The sequence below is a fragment of the Anas platyrhynchos genome, chromosome 5, assembly GCF_047663525.1.
Source record: "Anas platyrhynchos isolate ZD024472 breed Pekin duck chromosome 5, IASCAAS_PekinDuck_T2T, whole genome shotgun sequence".
Taxonomy (NCBI): Eukaryota; Metazoa; Chordata; class Aves; order Anseriformes; family Anatidae; genus Anas; species Anas platyrhynchos.
Genome location: NC_092591.1, coordinates 39899717 through 39918309, shown reverse-complemented (window position 1 = coordinate 39918309; position 18593 = coordinate 39899717). Strand labels below are relative to the sequence as shown.

Genomic DNA, 18593 nt, shown 5'->3' with positions numbered 1-18593 from the left:
AGAATGTAATAGATTGTTGGGATGCTAGAACTGGTTCCTAAATTAAATGCCTAATTCTTATTTGCAAAGTATTTTTCCGCCTCTGTCTCTAACTGTAAATAAAGCAGAAATGTGTTAAAATAGTCACCTAGAGGATATTAAAATACTTGATGTTTTTGACAAAATACTTAAAGCCACAGTACTATCTAATGCAAAAAAATATATATATATATATAAAAAAAAGACCTCCATCACTTTTTAGATGACAACAGAGAACCCTAAATGCAACACATACTATCATCATGTGTTTTTTCTTAGCGAATTCTGAATAGAAAAGATTTTATATGGAATTAAAAAATATTTATCAGATCACAGCTCCCTCTTGTGTAATTTGTCATTACTGCAGAAAACTAAGTCGGATGGTGATTACTTAAATTAAATTCTAAGATATCTACTTTATTTCTTGGAGATTTTCCCTGTTGTGGGACCCTTGAGGAATATTCATTTTTTATATCATCGCATCTACAGTCATACTGTGTTTGTATGTGTTAAAAATAAACTAATTTATATTCTATAATATTAAACTTGGGCTGTTTTACTCATTTATCTAATCTTTACTCAGGCCAGTAAATGAGTAAATGAGAAAGTAAAAATGAGTAAATGAGAAAAGTAAATGAGACTATTTTGTGTTTGATATATTTCACTAGAGTAAGGTTAAAATTTGCAAGGATGGGGTCCTATATCTATTACTTTTACTCTTGTACTTCTTATCAGTGAAGTATCTTCAGGGTTTGGAATTTCTTATTGTCACATAAATGAAGTGCCAGGACAGTACTTACTTAGACTGCACTAAAACCACATTTACAGGACTATTAGATGTGCTCAAGGACACAATGATTTTGACATCCATAATCAAAATCTTGGGGTTTTACGTGAGAAAAAAATCACGTCTAACCTGCTATTTATTATACAGGGAAGGTGTGTGAGGACACAGTGAGGAACAGGTAAGCAAGCCCAAGTTTAGACAGTACCCCGGTGCTGGTGGTGACACTGCCGCTGTGCCCGGCAGTAACGGCGGTCCTGTGCAGTGATGAGCCAGGGGAGGTGGCTCTGCACGCAGCAATGCTCATGTGGGACAAAGTAGCATAAGTTAAGGTAGCATAAGTAGCAGTAGTTAAGGTGGGCGTGAAGATCTTCACGGTTTTCTGTCCCCATTTATAGTGTCTCTATGGCCAACACTGGCACCCTGCATTCCTCCCTCCCTTGAGAATTCAGCCCAGTCGCGGGAGCGCTGCGGTTTGCCGTTTCAAGTAGGGATTTATTTGAAAACAAACAAAAGGGGTGGGTGACGCGTGCCGGGAGCCGGCTGGGGACGCTGGGCGGAGAGAAGGGCTCGCGTGTCGTGTCGTGTCGTGTCGTGTCGTGTCGTGTCGTGTCGTGTCGTGCAGCAGCCCCGTCCCTGTCCCTGTCCCCCGGGCGCCCCCTCCTGCCGGTGGCGGTGGCAGTGGCAGCGGGCGGGCGCTGAGGTAACGGCCGCGCCTCGCCGCTGGGGGGCTTGAGGTGGCGTTGAGGCAGCCGGCGCGAACGGCCGGAGGCGGCGCACGAAGCAGGCGCTGCCGGCCCAGCCCCTTCCAGCCGTTGGGCGGCCGGGGCCCGATTTCGAACGGGAGGCAGCCAATGGGAGGCGAGGCCGGGGCCGGCGCTGGGTTTGAGCCCGGCGGCGGGCGGGGTGGCGGCGGCGGGCATGGCGCTGCGCTGGGCCTGAGGGCAGCGGCATGGCGGAGCGGCGGCGCGGTGTGCAGCGCCTGGCTGTGCTGCAGGAGCTCCGCGCCTCCTACGGCATCAAGGTGAAGGGCGGCAGCTGCCCGCCGGCCGCGAGGACGCACGGAGCGACGGCCGCGGAGGTAGGGGGGTGGCGGTGGTGGCCCGAGGGCGGCGTGTGCCGAGCCCCCGCCGCCATTTCGGGGTGGCCGTCGACAAGGGGGGGGTGGGCGCGGGTGTTCTCGTCGCTGAGCTGGGCGGTGGCGGCCCCGCGTGCTTCAGGGCCGGTGCTGGGTGTAGGTTCCTTGCTGGATCCTGCTTCATAAAACGTGGAAGTGACCCCTGTCAGAGCCTAACCGAGACCCCCGTGCAACGGATACGGCCCAGAACTGAGTGTGCCCAGCACGGGCTTTCTGTAAGACCGCTTCCGTTGCTGTGAAGGTGTTACAAAGTGCTGCGGTAACCCTTGGGCAATGTCAGATGAAGATGTTGCAAAAACACTCAAAAAACGAGGGAGTGAGAGTAAAGTTAGAATGGATGCCCTCCCCCTTGTCAAAATCAACAATATGAGTGTAGACTTTAGTTATATTACTGGAAGAAAAGGTTATAAGGACTGAATAGGTATGTACGTGCATCATGATAAAAGATCTATAAATCTTCCTGTAGTATTTTAATATACAAGGAAGAAAATTAAATAATAAATGAGCAAGGTAGGAAAAAGCAGAAAATATCTGTTTTGCTTGGGCGATTCTATTTCAAAGAACAGGCATTGTTTCAGTTCAGTTCTTGAAACAAATCATGACTTCTGATGTGCCAGCCAAAACCCAGTGAGTGAGTGATAGCAGTTATGAATTTTAAATATAGAATTGCAAGTTGCTGGAATTCTCTATTAAAGCATCTCATAAATACAGAAAAAAAACATTATATATTGGAGTTAAGCTCCCTTTTGTACTCAAGGGTAGCAATCTGGAATACGATGACAGAAGCATATGTTGCTTCATTTCCCTTATCTGTCATGTGATGTTTGTTTTCTGGAGGATAGATAGGCCAAAGGTGGCCTCGTGGATTGGTTAGTTACTGATTAACTGTTGTCTGAATGTGGTCAGCACTTTGAATTTCGGGCAGAAATGACTGAGAATTTGTATTCATCTCTGATAACAGCAATATTGTGTGGACTGATCAGGCCCTTTTGGATGGAAGGTGGTGGGGGAGGCTTGCTCATGTTTTCTGTTAATTTAAATAGAAAAGAGGTAGGGTAAAGAAATAACTTGTATTTTTAAATCAAATTGTAAGCTTCTATAACTGAAACAACTGTGCAGTCACCTCAGGTAAACGTTTAAAAGAAAACAACATAAAAAAAGGGCCAAAAAAACACTGTAGATGCTCATCAGTAATAATAACTGAAGACATGTATTTTTTAATGCTCTGATGTCATCTTGTGAGGTGAAACTATTGTAAAACTGAATGCTGAAGTTCAGGAGAGGTCTCTACAGTCCTTCCTGAAACATCAGTCTTGTGTGCTTCAGACGATGAGAAAAATTGCTTTCTTTTTTTCTTTTTTTTTTTTTAAGGTTGTTTCAAAGTTGTGCTGATTTGGTTTTACTTATTTATACTTATTAAAGAAAAATGGGATTTTGTCAATTTGAAAAAGTGAGATGTGATTCCAGAAGAGTCTGTGGATAAATACCCTTACCAATTTTGTGTCCTTATAGCAAAACTGACTCCTTGTGAAATAAAATATGCAAAACATACTGCAGAAAAGCTTTCTATTATTTCACAGCAATCTAGTTTGTTACCTGTAACTAGAATGAACATAGGCTCATGTATTTAGAGATGAAAGTTTTTCCTGGCAACATCTCATATTTGAAAGGCTTTCTTTTTGTTTAAACTACTTTTCTGGTTGTACTCTGTGGTATTATGTGCATTTCTGTAATAAGTAGTTGGTAATTCTGTCAGTCTTTGAATAACACTGAGTTTTATCTTATAGGGTAGGATCTTTGGAGTATCTTTTCACGCGTTACCACAATCACTTGTGCCAGGATATGGGTATATTCCCAGGTAAATTAACACTGTATATATGAGAGAGAGCAAAGAAGTGTAAATCTAAATAATAGTGTACTCATCAAGGGGAGGGTGGGGTATCTTTTTTTTTTTTTTTTCAGATCTGTTAAATATTGTAGGGGAATAACAATAGTTTCAACTGGGGGAGGAGGGAAATAGAGATTAGATGAGGGGGGGGAATTCGGAGCCACAGCTTCTTTATTGTCGCTGGGGAAAACAATCCTATGTATTAAGTTTTATCTATTTATTATAAAGCAGTTTTTCTGGGAAAAATATGTTCTGAAGGTCAGAAGTATGTTGCTCTTCTTTCCTTAGTTTTCTGGTTGATGCCTGTGAGTATCTGGAAGAACATATTCATACTGAAGGACTCTTCAGAAAATCTGGATCTCTTGTTCGTATCAAAGCCTTAAAGGTATTCCCTAAAGCTTTTTTTTTTTTTTAATTATCAGTGTTTCAATTGATCATTTGTACATCGTAGTTTTTGGATGCTTTTCAGTCATATTTGAGTTCTAACATTGGAAGTAGACTGGTAACATTATCTGCTTTAGAAATGAGTTGCTTGACTTTTTTTTTTTTTTCTCCTGGGAAATTGTTCAGCTTTCCAGATTTGGGGGGGGGATGACAGGACATACTTGTGACTGAACAAATCTGCTAGCAGGTATACATACTGGATGCTGAGGGTATTTGTTTAACAGTGTTCTCCCAGAAGGATATGTACAGGGGAGAACCAGTAAATAAATACAAGTTATCAGATAACATCATCTGTGTCTTTTTGTAGATAGTGTAATTAGGTAAAGCGTGACAAGGGTAAAAGTAAAAAGTGGGGAAGATTGGACAGTCTTTTTTCTGATACAGGTTAGAGAATAATGCATAAAGTTAGAAATCTGACAGTATGTTGAAACTTCATTTCTTCTGAACAATTTCAGAGTAAACTGGATCAAGGTGAAAACTGCCTGTCAGCTGCGCTACCATGTGATGTTGCAGGGCTTCTTAAACAGTTCTTCAGAGAGCTGCCAGAACCCATCCTTCCACCTCATCTGCAAGAAGGCCTTTTTAAAGCTCAGCAGCTAGGAAATGAGAAGAAAACTGCAACTATGTTGCTTTCGTGTTTAATGACAGACGGAACAATTGAAGCTTTGCGGTTCTTTTTCAAATTTCTGAGAAATGTGTCCCTAAGGTCAGTGTCCCTAAGATGATTGTAAGCAACTTGAAGCAAGGTTAACTTTCTTTTTCAAGCAATTGCTGTAACTTTCAGTGCACATGCAGTCATTTACTAGAAGTTGGGCATGGTCTTCATAAATCCAAAGTGTTTTCTTATGAAACCTTCTTATGCTGGAGACTATTCCAGTCTTTCATAGCTGTATTTCTTCCTACTTTGGAAGGCAAAAGGGGTAACTCATGAAACTAACATAATCTGATACCCATCAGTTTTTCTGAGTGCAAGGTATGTATAACACGTTGAATTCAGTAACAGTCATACAGACACCGAGCCTAGGGTACAGAAGCATACACATTAATTTTGTAATGTGATTACCCAAGTGAATAACTGCATTTTTTTTCAACTGTGTTTGTTATTTGGCCTTTCTCTCTGTAGTGCTTATGTCCTGATAATCTGCATTAAGAAATATTTTTGTCTCATTAAGATCCAATGAAAACAGAATGGATAGCAGCAATTTGGCAGTGATTTTTGCTCCCAACCTCTTGCATGTGAACGAAAGTGAAAAGATGTCAACCACCACAGAAAAAAAAATTCGCTTGCAGGCTGCTGTTGTGCAGACATTTATTGATCATGCAGAAGAAATTGGTAAGTGATAAATGTTTATCAGAATGTCATCTTGCATGTTCTTGTATACAGTTTTTTCTTTATAACTTTTTAAATAATATTAAAAAATATTTCTTAACCAATTCAGGACAGGTACCAGAATTTATCTTGGAAAAGATTCCTGCAATGTTAGGTGTTGATGCCTTTCAATCTACTCCCTCACTGAGGGGCCATGAAGACAGTGAAAATGAATCTCCCAGTGAATGTAAGAGGAGGAAGCACCGAAGTGTTGGGGGTAGGTATGTGGTGTGAAAGCTTCAGCAACTGAAACAGTTTTTTGCAGTTTTAGGTATGCTAACCTTGAACAAATTAGACTTCTAGAAGCACGATATTCCTGTGTAAGCTAGAAATTGTCAAAGAATCAGATATAATATGCTGATATATCTTTCTTCAAGAGCTAGTAGTACAACAGCACCATCACAACTGTGTATCTTGTGAATGGGATGAAGAAATTCAGGGAAATACACTATCGAATCTACATATCTTACATATATGCAGGTTATGAATCATTAATTTTTCTCTCAGTCCACAACATTAATTTCTAATCACTTGCCTGCCATCGTTTTTCATTTGTGCGATACATTATTACTGAGCTCTAAAATACTTAATAGAGGATAAATCAAATTAGTTTCAGTGAAATTTAAACCAACCCAGTAAGGTTTTTTTTTAGTTTTAATCTTTCATTTTTAGGCAACACAGATGTAACAGATTTATACACGCTTTTGTTTTCTCATTTTTAACAGCTCCAGGCTTAATTGTTTTTAAACCTAGATGGATGAGAAGATGGTGTTTTGGTTGTTTTTTTTTGTTGTTGTTGTTATGCATAAATAAGGAAAGGACTGTATGAATTTCGTTGAGACTTACATCTTTTTAAAAAGTGTAATGTGTATTACCTTGAAACTAAGAAGCTATGTGTGTCATCAGAATGCCTGCTAATATTAAAATACTAAGAATACGTTCTTGCTAAGCAGCAGAAAAGCACTAAAGCTACCCACTTGTAGAAACTCAATGTGAGTTCTTACTGAATATTTTCCACTCTATCATGGATTTGTTCTTTTATTTGTAGTGTAGCTATTCAATAGGTTGTTTGAGCTAATATGGACAATGTCTACAATATGTACAATTGGTTAACTGAATGGTTTCTGTTCTGTTAGACTTGGTTCTAATTATTATACTGATCTTGTATGTATTGCTATAAAAATATGAATATATATTTAGCTCATATACTTGGAATATTAAACCTGACAACAGTTGACATTAACACTTTATTACTGTATATGTTTAGCCAAGGCAAGCTTTTGTGTAATATGCTTTTTTGTTTAGCAAGATTTTCCAGAGTTATGAAGTGGTAAATGTTTGTGAATATTCAAATTTTCGGAAGCAGCAGCTAGAATTTGTAAATTCTATTGAATATATCCTGGTAGGAGTCAGCTTCTGCTCTTTCTCCAGATGTAATAGAACGTAGCGTGACTACACTTCATCTTCTTTCAAAGATGAGTTTTGAAAAACTTCCTGACACCGGACACTAAAAAATAACTACTTCAGCCTTGTAGTTTGCTGAGCTTTGCAATGAACATATGGAAATACAACTGTAGGATGCAGTAGAACTTAATAAAAATGATTCTGGTTTACTCTCTTAAAAGCAGGAAAATCAGTAAGAGTTCATGCATACGTTCTACTGGGATTAATTTCTTAGAAAAAGAAAGGAAATAATTATTAATGGAAAACCAAGATGAAAAGATGAAAATTTATACTTGTATTTGGGCCTCTGCCCAAAGTGCTTTTCAAGTACAAGAGGACTGCCCAGTAAAGTCTATGAGAAAGTCTTCAATGGATTCTTTCTAGATGTGCCTACAAGAAATCAAGAAGGGATCTCTTTATATTGACCAGTAGAATTCACTATGAAAAAAACCTGCTGCCTTTGCATGATTTTTTTTAAAGGGGGGAAAAAAGTTTTAAGCTATTGTGAAAGCAACAAAAAAGGCTTTAGGTTTCTGTACATAAAACAGCCATTTAAAGTGATTTGTTTTATATCTCTGAAAGAATACGAATTAAATTTCAGTTGAAACTAGAGCAAGTCAAATTTCATATTTGAATTTGATTTGCTTGGTGTGTCTTGCATTTCAGATATTGTTAGTGGAGCATTGAATAAATTTAAATCTAACAGAACACCCTCCACTACCCCTCAGCAAGACAGAAGCGGTAGGTACCGGTATATTTGTACTAAATAAAGCGCATGCAGTATCATCTGGATTTGTACACTATATTCTACAACGAAGCTCTAGAGCTTGAACTGAAGATAAGTGATTATGTTTAAATTGGGTAAAACTTGGAATATAGTTGCATTTTATTGAGGATACTGCATTTAGTTTAGTTCTTGGAGCAGCTATAATCACTGCAGCAGTGCGCTATGGTTCTAGCATTAGAATTTGCGCTTTTTATCTAATGCACATTAAGGCTTCAGTGCAGTAGTGCTATACTTTATCTTGAGAATGAATTTTCACTTTTACTTTCAAACTTACAGAAAAATGACTATACTTAACTTCTTTTTTCTAATACCTATATTTTATTACTATGTGGTTTTGTATTTTCCTTTCTGGTACTCTAGCTTATGTGCAAAAAAAAAAAGGGGGGGGGGGGGAGGGGAAGCAAAAAACCCTCCACCAACAAATGGCTGTACCTGGCTGCTTTTGCCTGTTCAAAATGCATGCACTTTGACTAAGTTTTTACAACCTCTTTTTGGGGTTAAAAAAAAACAAAACAAAAAAAAAAAAAAAAAAAAAACCTGTCGTTAGTAAACTGTCACCCTTTTAAGCTGTTGTTGAAAACTTTTTGGTTTTCTTAATTTCAGTCCTTTCATCAGTGACTCCTGTGGTTCTTACTCCAAGTACCAAGCGTAAACTTCCAGCTGATTGCTCTCAGGGCTTGTCCAGCAAGAAGAGGCGATCTTTTAAGCCTAATTTTGCTTTTGAGTTGTTACCAAGTAGCATTTTCAACAGCAGCTTGACACCAGCATCAGGTATAGTGCCTTCATTTTTTTCTTTGCTGCTTGAAGTTTTTATTTTTCTGTAGCGTGCATTTAATTGCAATCCAACTTTTATGGCTGCTACAAGCACCAGCCTCACTTAAATAAAAGCAGAAGTTGAAATAATTTCAAGTCAGTATTGCAGAAAATAAGCAAAGTATCTACTCTATTAAGACTCTTCTTCAGTGTTTTATCTCTAAGTCCTTATCTGAATACTTCGTGGTTATTTTAAAATCATGTATTTTGTTTCTGTAGTTCACTTTGAAGCAAGCCCTTCTGTGTCTCTTGAGTCATCTCAAACCTCATTATCTCCTTCAACTGGTGGTGAAAATCATTTGTCTAGTACAGGGAACAGAAGAAGTAAAAGACTTGCGAACAAAAAGTTATACAGGTAATTTGCCTTAACTCAGAAGCAAAAAGCAAATTGATCTAGAACCCTTTTGTGATAAAGTGTAAAATTTCTTTTGGTTTTCAAAATTATACTTGTGGGTTTAAATCATAAGAAATCTTTATAGTATTCTCAAAATACATGGCAAAATGTGACTCAAAATAAGATCTGGTGTAAAGGCCTCAAAAGAACTTTCCTGGGCCTATTAACAAAGCTTGGCATGAAGGTAATAGAAGAATTCAAACCAGAGGGAATAAGATAAGCATAAGGACGGTTTCATTCCTCTCCTTAAGAGTTTTATGTTACTTTTTCCCTTCTGTCTTCTCAGGGCTGAATCGGGAAAAACAGGTTGTTTTTCTCCAAAGATTAGCCGAAAAGAGATGGTTCGTAGGTCATTACGCTTGAAGTTTGGTTTGGGGAAAAGCAATAGAGATGTAAGTATGCTGCTGTTGTTACAGTGCAAATTTTAATGTTATAAAGTTTAAGTACTGCTTTTCACTAGCTGGAAGGACTTCATTGCTAATGGTAGGACCACAGCACAAATAGACCTGCTATCAAGTACAAGAATCTGTAGGTTTATTTCCATAGCAGTAACTGATTGTCTTATTGTTTCGGGTTTGTCTGTGGTGGTGCAAAAGGCTGACGGGGTGCAGCTGGGAAAGCTGACTTGAATTCACCAAAATAATATTCCATGTCCTACAATGTCATGCTCAGTGATACAACTGAGAGGAAATATTTTCAAAGTAGCCAATAGTTGGGGATTGGCTGGGCATCAATCAGTTGATGGTGAACAATTGTTTTTGTATCACTTGTGAGTTGTTGTGGTTTTTTTTTTGTTGTTTTGTTGTTGGTTTTTTTTTTTTTTGGCATATTTTATTTGTTGACTGGGTGGTAGACATCTTTTTTGTGGCATTATATTTGTTTTTTCCTTGCTTCTTCCCTTCTGGCTCTCCACCAACCTTTTTGAGGTAGAGCAAGCTTACCTGACAGTTTGAGTGAAACCACTGATCAGTAGTTCTCACAGTTCTTGAACCCCTTGTTTTACAGAGGCTGTGCACACAATCACTATATTCAGGGTGTGGTTAAGCTTGCCTTGCTGTAGGCAGGCTTTTCACTACTTAGGTCTGCAGAGAGCTGAGGAAAGATGAAGTATGACCAGGAAAAAGCTGCTATGGCTATTTTGTACAGCCTTTTTCTAATGGCTCATCTGTAAATGAGATTCCAAACTTACAAGTTTATATAGGGCTCTAACTAACTTTTTTTTTTTTAAGAATATTGTATCAGGATGTGCAGTTGGCAATAGATCTGAAAATATTGGAAGGCGTCTTGCAAGTCAACAAGGTTTGGAAAGCACAGATGAATGTGCAAAAAGAGATGTACTCTTCAGCCCTTACATCAGTGAAAAAGTCTGTAGGAAAGGTAAATACCTCAGAATGTATTACACTGGAAAAGCATATGTAAAGCAAAAGTAATGTTATGCAGGGAGGTATAAAAACAGTTGGTGTGTTTCTAGCTAGTAAGGTAAAAGCTCACTGAATGTCAGTGTCTCCTGGGGGAAAAATGGTTTAGGACAAGCTTCTTGTGTTTTTAATGTATGTTAGTCTTCTGCTAGTTAAGCATGATGAGATATGAAGAACTAAAGTCACATTGTGACCTCTTTTTCTACACCTGAAAGTTCAGGGTATAATGGTACCTTTTAAATTCAGTGCTGCTTTGGTAGCATTTTTTTTATTTTTAAGCAAGAATTTTGCCTATTCTGGTCATTTTAAATTGTAAGACCTTATTCATAAACACCTGTGATATTTATTTTTAAGGTTCAAAGAATGTGAGCAAGTCAGAAGAAAACTTGTTAACTCCAAAATGCAATGATAAAGTAGTTTACAGAATGTCATGGAATAGTCCTACTGTTACAGATTCGCAGGAGATCAGCTGCAATGAGGGAATTTTGCCAGGACACGCTGAAACAGGAAACAGTTCTTCAGAACCTGCTTTCATATTTGGAAAGCCACCAGTTGTTCCAGATGAACACAGACCCACAGCTGTAGACAAACAAGACAACAGGTTAAAACTCTGTGAAGAAGAAAGTAATTTGACTGCTGAAACATTACTGAAAGTTAAACAAGCCTTCTCTGAATCTGGAAGTAATCTTCAAAGTCTGATAGTTGATACAAAGTCATCTTTCACAAATGTACCAGGTGAAACATTACATGAAACTCTGTGTCTCACAGGGCTCAGCCCAGAAAAAGAATTGGCAGCTGAACTTTCTGGAAGTCTAGCAACTGCAGACTCCAGAGAGCTGTTCCACCAACGGAATCAATCTTACGCTATTGACAAACAACAATCAAACAAAGATGCAGGTAAAATTTTGGAGAAAAGAAGCTTCAAAACTTCTATAGAGATTGAACTTCAGGTCCAAAAACCAGATGTAAAAAATGTAATAGAACAACTTCCTGTGCCACAAGTACAGGCCAGGGAAGATGAATCATCTGTTCAGAACAGTCCAGCAAAAAATGGCATAAATAAATTAGATTCATTTGAAAGAAAAGAGGAAATAGAGTTAACACATTCACAAACATCTGAAAACCATGTATTAAAATGCTGTAATTTAGAAGAAAATACTGCTGAACTTTCTGGGTCAGGACAGCTTCCTGCTTTGCAGTTGCCTAAATCATGTGAAGTAGGCAACCAATACTCGCAAGCTGAAAACCCTGATAAAACTTCAACTAAAACATCATCTGTTTCTGACCATGGAAAGGTTTCTGACCACATACAATGGTTCAACAAGCTTTCCTTAAATGATTCAAGTTCTGCAAGTAAAACTAAACCACCTCTTAAATTCCAGCGTACTCCTGTTCGACAGTCTGTACGAAGAATAAATTCCTTATTGGAGGCTAACAGAAGATCTGTAAGTTCTCAGATGGTTAGAGGTAATGATGTTGGTTCACCACTTGTTAAATCTTTGAGCTGTGATTCTGCACTCTCCTACTGTGCAGAAAAGCTGTCTAAGAATTCCACAGCTTTTTCACTCAGGAATGAAAGTACATATGACCAAGCTTCTGCATCTCATAGTCAGCTTGACTTCACATCCAAATCGTGTCATAGATGTCTAAATCCATCAGATAAGCCTGATCTTTCTGTAAGAACTACTGGAATCTACGAACAGAAAGAGACTGTTCTTCCATCAAAGTCTGTTCTGGAGGATCTAACCAATCATGAAACTGTGAAATCTAGTTTAAAAGTTAATGCAGATGTAAATGTTCCAGGTTTTGCTCCAGAAAAAACTACTGTTGCAAGAAGTGCTCCAGGAAAAGAAAAACTTCGTTATAGAGGCTCTCCAAAGAATCCAATATCTAAAGTGAAACTGCTACCAACTGCAAAACCAGTAGACTTATAAGATTTAATATGATTGCTAAATGGGCTTATCGTAACTTGGATAACCTTTGGAAAAAACTAAATTTTTGTTTTCTGATTTACAAGTTACAGACTTGTACAAATAACAATTTTGGTTTTATGTTGAGATTTTTTTTTTAACTTAGGCTTTTTTGTAACTGCTAGTTCACCCAAATGGATTTGATTTTTTTTTTTAAGCGTGTTTTTACAAATGTTTGCATTAAAGCTCGTACTTGATTACCTCAGCTTCTAAAAGCATGCTGCGTGTCACAAAACAATTTCTGCAGCATTTAGACTAAATACCAGTTCACAAAAAAAAAAAATCTCAGACATTTAAACTGAACAGATGTGAAGAAAAGACTTGATGAATTTTGGTACATTTGTTTTCTTTACTTCATAGTTTCAAGTGTATTGTAGTGCTACTCTGATATTTAAGTTGGACCTTACACCAGCTCTACTTCTGAGACATTTTTGAGTAAAGTGGGAGTACAGTTTCCTTGTTAAGTAAATGAACTATATTTCGACATGTACAAATACTGGAAAATGTGCTGTTTATTCAAGCAATGGAAGTCTTAATATTTCATCAGGTGATGTGTTCTGCAATACATACTATGTATCTTCAGTTGTGAGCAGTGAAATGTTTTAGTACAAAAAGATAATCTTAACTTATTTTTAGAGCTGTATGATAGTGTGAACTAGATGGTGCAGAAGCAGAGTTTAGATGCTGATTATGTTGCAAGGGAGATGAATGTAAGAAGCCATAGTCTGTTAAAAGTTGATTTGCACAAGCAAATGTTTACATCTCTTGGAATGAAAACTGTTTGTCTGTCATCGGTTGTAAAATTATTTAAGAGTAAACACTTAAACTGTTAGCTTTCTGTATGTGCAAATTCTTTATTGGCAAAATACAAGAGCTGAAAGCACTGGATGCTTTTGGTTTTAATAAAACCATGGTTTTTGTCCCTTTTCTGAGCCCATTCTTCTATAGCGACTTAGAAATACAACTTTGTTGTCATATAGACTGTGGGATTTAATGAGTCAGTCTGAAAATGCTCAAGTCAAATGACATCTGGCTCTCCTGGTTATTTATCAGGAGATGCATATTGGTAATTCTCATTACCAGCAAAAGGCATGATATAAAATAACCTAGCAAGAGTAGGCTTTTAAAGTGATGTGTTAATGAAAGGACTTATTCTCATTGCTTTCTGTTCCCCCCCTCCCCTTCTCACATAACCACTGATTCACAAACTGGATTCTTTCAGCTCTCATGGAAAGCTGAGGCCCAAGCACACTTGGATGTGCACAAGTCGATGGGGCCGGATGGGATCCACCCAAGGGTACTGAGAGAACTGGCAGAGGAGCTGGCCAAGCCCCTATCCATCATTTATCAGCAGTCCTGGCTATCGGGGGAGGTCCCAGCTGACTGGCGGCTAGCAAACGTGACGCCCATCTACAAGAAGGGCCGGAGGGCAGACCCGGGGAACTACAGGCCGGTCAGTTTGACCTCAGTACCAGGGAAACTCATGGAGCAGATCCTCTTGGGAGTCATCATGCGGCACTTGAAGGGCAAGCAGGCGATCAGGCCCAGTCAGCATGGGTTTATGGAAGGCAGATCCTGCTTGACGAACCTGATCTCCTTCTACGACAAAGTGACGCGCTGGGTGGACGAGGGAAAGGCTGTGGATGTGGTCTACCTTGACTTCAGCAAGGCTTTTGACACCGTTTCCCACAGCATTCTCCTCAAGAAACTGGCTGCTCTTGGCTTGGACTGGTGTACGCTTCGTTGGGTTAGAAACTGGCTGGATAGCCGGGCCCAGAGAGTTGTGGTAAATGGAGCCAAGTCCAGTTGGAGGCCAGTCACTAGTGGCGTCCCCCAGGGCTCGGTGCTGGGGCCGGTCCTCTAACATCTTCATCAATGATCTGGATGAGGGCATTGAGTGCACCCTCAGTAAGTTTGCAGATGACACCAAGCTAGGTGCGTGTGTCGATCTGCTTGAGGGTAGGAAGGCTCTGCAGGAGGATCTGGATAGGCTGCACCGATGGGCTGAGGTCAACTGTATGAAGTTTAACAAGGCCAAGTGCCGGGTCCTGCACCTGGGGCGCAATAACCCCAAGAAGAGCTACAGGCTGGGAGAGGAATGGCTGGAGAGCTGCCAGGCAGAGAAGGACCTGGGAGTGATGGTGGACAGTCGGCTGAATATGAGCCAGCAGTGTGCTCAGGTGGCCAAGAAGGCCAACGGCATCCTGGCTTGTATCAGAAACACTGTGACCAGCAGGGCTAGGGAGGTGATCGTCCCCCTGTACTCGGCTCTGGTGAGGCCGCACCTCGAGTACTGTGTTCAGTTCTGGGCCCCTCGCTACAAGAAGGACATCGAGGTGTTTGAGCGGGTCCAGAGAAGGGCGACGAAGCTGGTGAGGGGCCTGGAGAGCAAGTCCTATGAGGAGCGGCTGAAGGAGCTGGGCTTGTTCAGCCTAGAGAAAAGGAGGCTCAGGGGTGACCTTATCACTCTGTATAAGTATATTAAAGGAGGCTCTAGCGAGATGGGGGTTGGCCTGTTCTCCCATGTGCCTGGTGACAGGACGAGGGGGAATGGGCTAAAGTTGCGCCAGGGGAGTTTTAGGTTAGATGTTAGGAAGAATTTCTTTACTGAAAGGGTTGTTAGACATTGGAACAGGCTGCCCAGGGAGGTGGTTGAGTCACCATCCCTGGAAGTCTTCAAAAGACGTTTAGATGTAGAACTTAGGGATATGGTTTAGTGGGGACTGTTAGTGTTAGGTCAGAGGTTGGACTCGATGATCTTGAGGTCTCTTCCAACCTAGAGATTCTGTGATTCTGTGATTCTGTGAAATGAGTTGCCCTGCTGTTGCTACAGTGTTGTTGTAATCTAACATTGGGAAAACAGGAGGAGGTAAACAGCCACTACAGGGTCCTAACAAGATTGTTTGGTGTTACTGCTAAGTATTGAATGGGTGAGCTTCATGAAGTTAAGAGCCCATGTAACAGTTCACCATCGTCTAAGGAGGAAGTTACTTCTCCCTGCTCTCAGCTATGTGCTCCTACTCTATCTTTAGTTGACAGTGACAGCAGAGTGAATATAGCCATCAGAGCACCACCTTTTGTATCATTTCAGCTGAGAAGTCCTAGGAAAGTATCTGCAAACTCACAGCTGGTGAAAGGGAAAAGAGGTATGTGATGAAAATAGGACAGAAGGAGGTAGAAGTAATGATGTGAGGAATGAAATTAGTTCTGACCACTTCCATAATAGTAAGCAGTTATGCCAGTTGGTGTTTGAAAGGGTGAGGTTTTTCTGCCGATTTAGTATTCAAAATATTTGGTACTCATGTGGCTTTGACTGCATTGTGGATGGAGCATCCTTTGTTTTGGGTGGAGCTTTGCTGATCAGGGGTCCATAGTTGGAATTATTCTTCATGCTGTCCATTTTAATCCGTCATGCAAGGAGTGTAATATGCACTTTGGGTTTGTGAATATATGTTGCTGCCTTTAATCATGATTAAATGCCCCTATGGTCTTAAATACTGAAAGATGTTTTTCTTGTGTAATGCCAAGGTACAACAGTTCTCTGCAGAAGTCTACCCATTTGCAACTGATCCGTATCCTGATGTTTCTTGTACTTCAGAAGCCTTAGGTTTCTAGGTTTAGTCATCTGAGACATGGGGTATTAAAATGCAAGTTCCCAGTTTTTTTCCATTGGTACTTCAGGCTGTTATAGAGCTGGGGGTGCTGGGAGCATGAGTATTGCTAACTTGGTAGCAGTTAAAGAACTTCACTAACTAATGGTTTTGAGACCCTAAGCAAGCCAGGAAGTAGGATCACTTCTAGAAGACTGGACTAAAGCAACCATGAGGCTTTGAAGTAAGTGAGAAAGCAAGCTGGCCTTCAATTAGACCTAAAGTACAGGAAAGAGAGGGGGGTTGATACCATCCCTTAAACAAGGGAAGGTTGTCACCTTGATGCTATCACTAGAAAGTGATAAGTTTTGTTTTTAGACATTTTCCAGAACTGCTTAGACATACGTGATTTTTTTTGATTTTTTTTTTTTTTTTTGTCAACATGGTTTGAAGAAAGGGGTTAGAAATACTAGACACCCAGTAGAAGTCCCTGCTGCTTAATCCTGCAAGCTACTGAAATGTAAAAATGCTCTAAGGCCAAGCAAAGGCGAGCCGTCTGCATCCAAAGGTAGCTCCTGCACCTGCTGTGTTCTCGAAGGTTTTCTGTAGATATCGCTCCTCCTGAAATGGAGGACATCGCCAGCAGCTATTACTTAAAATAGCCTTCAGAAATGATTGTTTTGCTAAGAGCTATTAAATGACAGACCTCACTTAGCAAGATCCCTTTATTGTCTTGTTGCTAACCTTCGCTGCAGATGGTGTTTGCGATGTGCTTAACCTGGCGCCCTGCGCCCGGAGCATTTTGCTGTGCTGTTGCCTTGCAGCCCCGTGATGCTCCAGCATCCCTTTTATCCAGGGTAGGGAAATCTCAGCGGGAAGCCGGGCACAGCGCCGGCGATAAGCCTTTTCACATCCCTCCAGCACAGTCAATCCACCAGCAGCTTCCAGCTTATTTTTAGCCGATACTGGAGATCTTCCATAGGGCATCTCCATCCGAGCTTTGTGCCGTTTTTCGTGCCCCCACCCAGCGCCAGGTGCCGGGGAGGCGGGCGGGGGCCGGGGCTGCAAACGGAGGATGCGCGGCCGCGGAGCCGCGCCGGGATCGGGAGGGAGGTGAGTGCGGCTCGGCTCGGCTCTGGCTCGGCTGGCGGCCTGCGGGCAGCGGCTGTCCCTGCCTGGGGTGGGAAAAGGTGGGGGGCCGTGAGCGGGACCCCCCCCGGCGGCTGCCCGAGCCCGGAGGTGCAGAGCGCTGCGCTGGAGCCCTGCTCAGGCGCGAAACGAAACAGTCCCGGCGTGGCTTTTTTTCGGCCATTTTTGCCTCAAAGTCATTTTCAGGTGCCTTGTGCTGGCTGCAGGGAGGAGGAGGAGGAGGAGGATGGGGGGCTCCGTGTGCCAAGGGATGGGGAGATGCGCGTTTTAACCGCGCTGGCAAAGGAGCGCTCAGAACAAAACGCTCTGATTGCAATTCCGCCCGAGACAACAGCAGGGTCGTTGTGGTGGTGCTGATTTTATTGTTTGGGTTTTGTGCCTCGTAAAGCTACCCACTGCAGCCGCTTGGTGAAAGGTATTCGAAGAAGACAAATGAAACCTCTTTGCTCCTGGTGATGCGTGCGAGACATGGAGCTCCTTGTCCTGAGGCAGAGACAAAAGCGGGATGCAGGCTGTTCGGCTGTCCCTAGCGCTTCGGTTAGGGGCAGTGCGAGGAGACACGGCTCCCAGCTGCAGAAAGCTTTGCGCCGAGCCCAGGGCTCTGCACAAGAGCATAACAAGCGTACGGGGGTGGGGAGCGGGGTGCTCGATACACGAAGCCGCGGATCCATCTTGTCTGCAGTGGCTGGGTAAGGAACGGTACAGGGAGACGCCAATTAGGAAACTGATTTTGGCAATTCACTTTTCTTTTAGAGGGGAAGACCCTCTCCCTTCTGTTTCCCTCTGGCCCCACAGATTTTCAGCGGGCCCTGTAGGCTGTGGTAGTGAGCCATGATGTGCAATGGTGGGATCAGAAGAGGTGTTTCCAGCACATATGACAGACTTGTTTTCCACTTCCATTTATAATCATATTATTTTCTTTATCACAGGCTACAAGCGGCTACCAGAATGACACCCATCATGCTTTGTAACGTGATGTTCATGCTGGCATTTGGATGGGCTTCAGCTTTCAGCCACAGCCCCAGGACCCCGGACAGGGTTTCTGAAGCAGACATTCAGAGGCTCCTCCACGGGGTCATGGAGCAGCTGGGTATCGCCAGACCCCGTGTAGAATATCCAGCACACCAGGCTATGAACCTAGTTGGTCCACAGAGCATTGAAGGTAGCAAATTTCTGCTTTGAATAATGGTGATTTATTGATTTACTTTTGTATCTTTTGGTAATAATTATTGTCTTGCATATGTGTATATGCAGAATATCCTGAACTTAAAATCACAGGTTTCTTCACCCTGTTGTTGTCCAACCGTCATCAATCTTTTACTTTCCTTAAAGTGATGGTTTTAACAGAAGAAATAGTGTTGTTGTTGTTGTTGTTTGTTTTTTGTTTT

General features: G+C 41.3%; 1 protein-coding gene across 8 annotated transcripts in view; it reads left to right on the top strand.

The window, feature by feature from the left end:
* The first annotated feature begins 1594 nt into the window (after nt 1–1594).
* Nucleotides 1595–18593, top strand: part of LOC101794040 (neuroendocrine protein 7B2) — a 44678-nt gene continuing 27679 nt past the window's right edge. The window contains exons 1-12 of one of the 8 annotated variants that reach the window (XM_027457852.3): nt 1595–1883; nt 3728–3798; nt 4117–4213; nt 4728–4978; nt 5445–5605; nt 5712–5858; nt 7751–7825; nt 8475–8642; nt 8904–9039; nt 9365–9470; nt 10308–10455; nt 10851–13393. In XM_027457852.3, the coding sequence (XP_027313653.3) occupies nt 1755–1883; nt 3728–3798; nt 4117–4213; nt 4728–4978; nt 5445–5605; nt 5712–5858; nt 7751–7825; nt 8475–8642; nt 8904–9039; nt 9365–9470; nt 10308–10455; nt 10851–12430 (3069 nt within the window). In that variant the 5' untranslated portion in view covers nt 1595–1754 and the 3' untranslated portion in view covers nt 12431–13393. Of the gene's footprint in view, nt 1895–3727; nt 3799–4116; nt 4214–4727; nt 4979–5444; nt 5606–5711; nt 5859–7750; nt 7826–8474; nt 8643–8903; nt 9040–9364; nt 9471–10307; nt 10456–10850; nt 13394–16872; nt 16914–16933; nt 17170–17195; nt 17392–17596; nt 17621–17658; nt 17895–18134; nt 18368–18593 lie in introns of those variants that run through there. The other 7 variants (XM_038179739.2, XM_038179741.2, XM_072038909.1 and 4 more) reach the window with 7 other exon arrangements.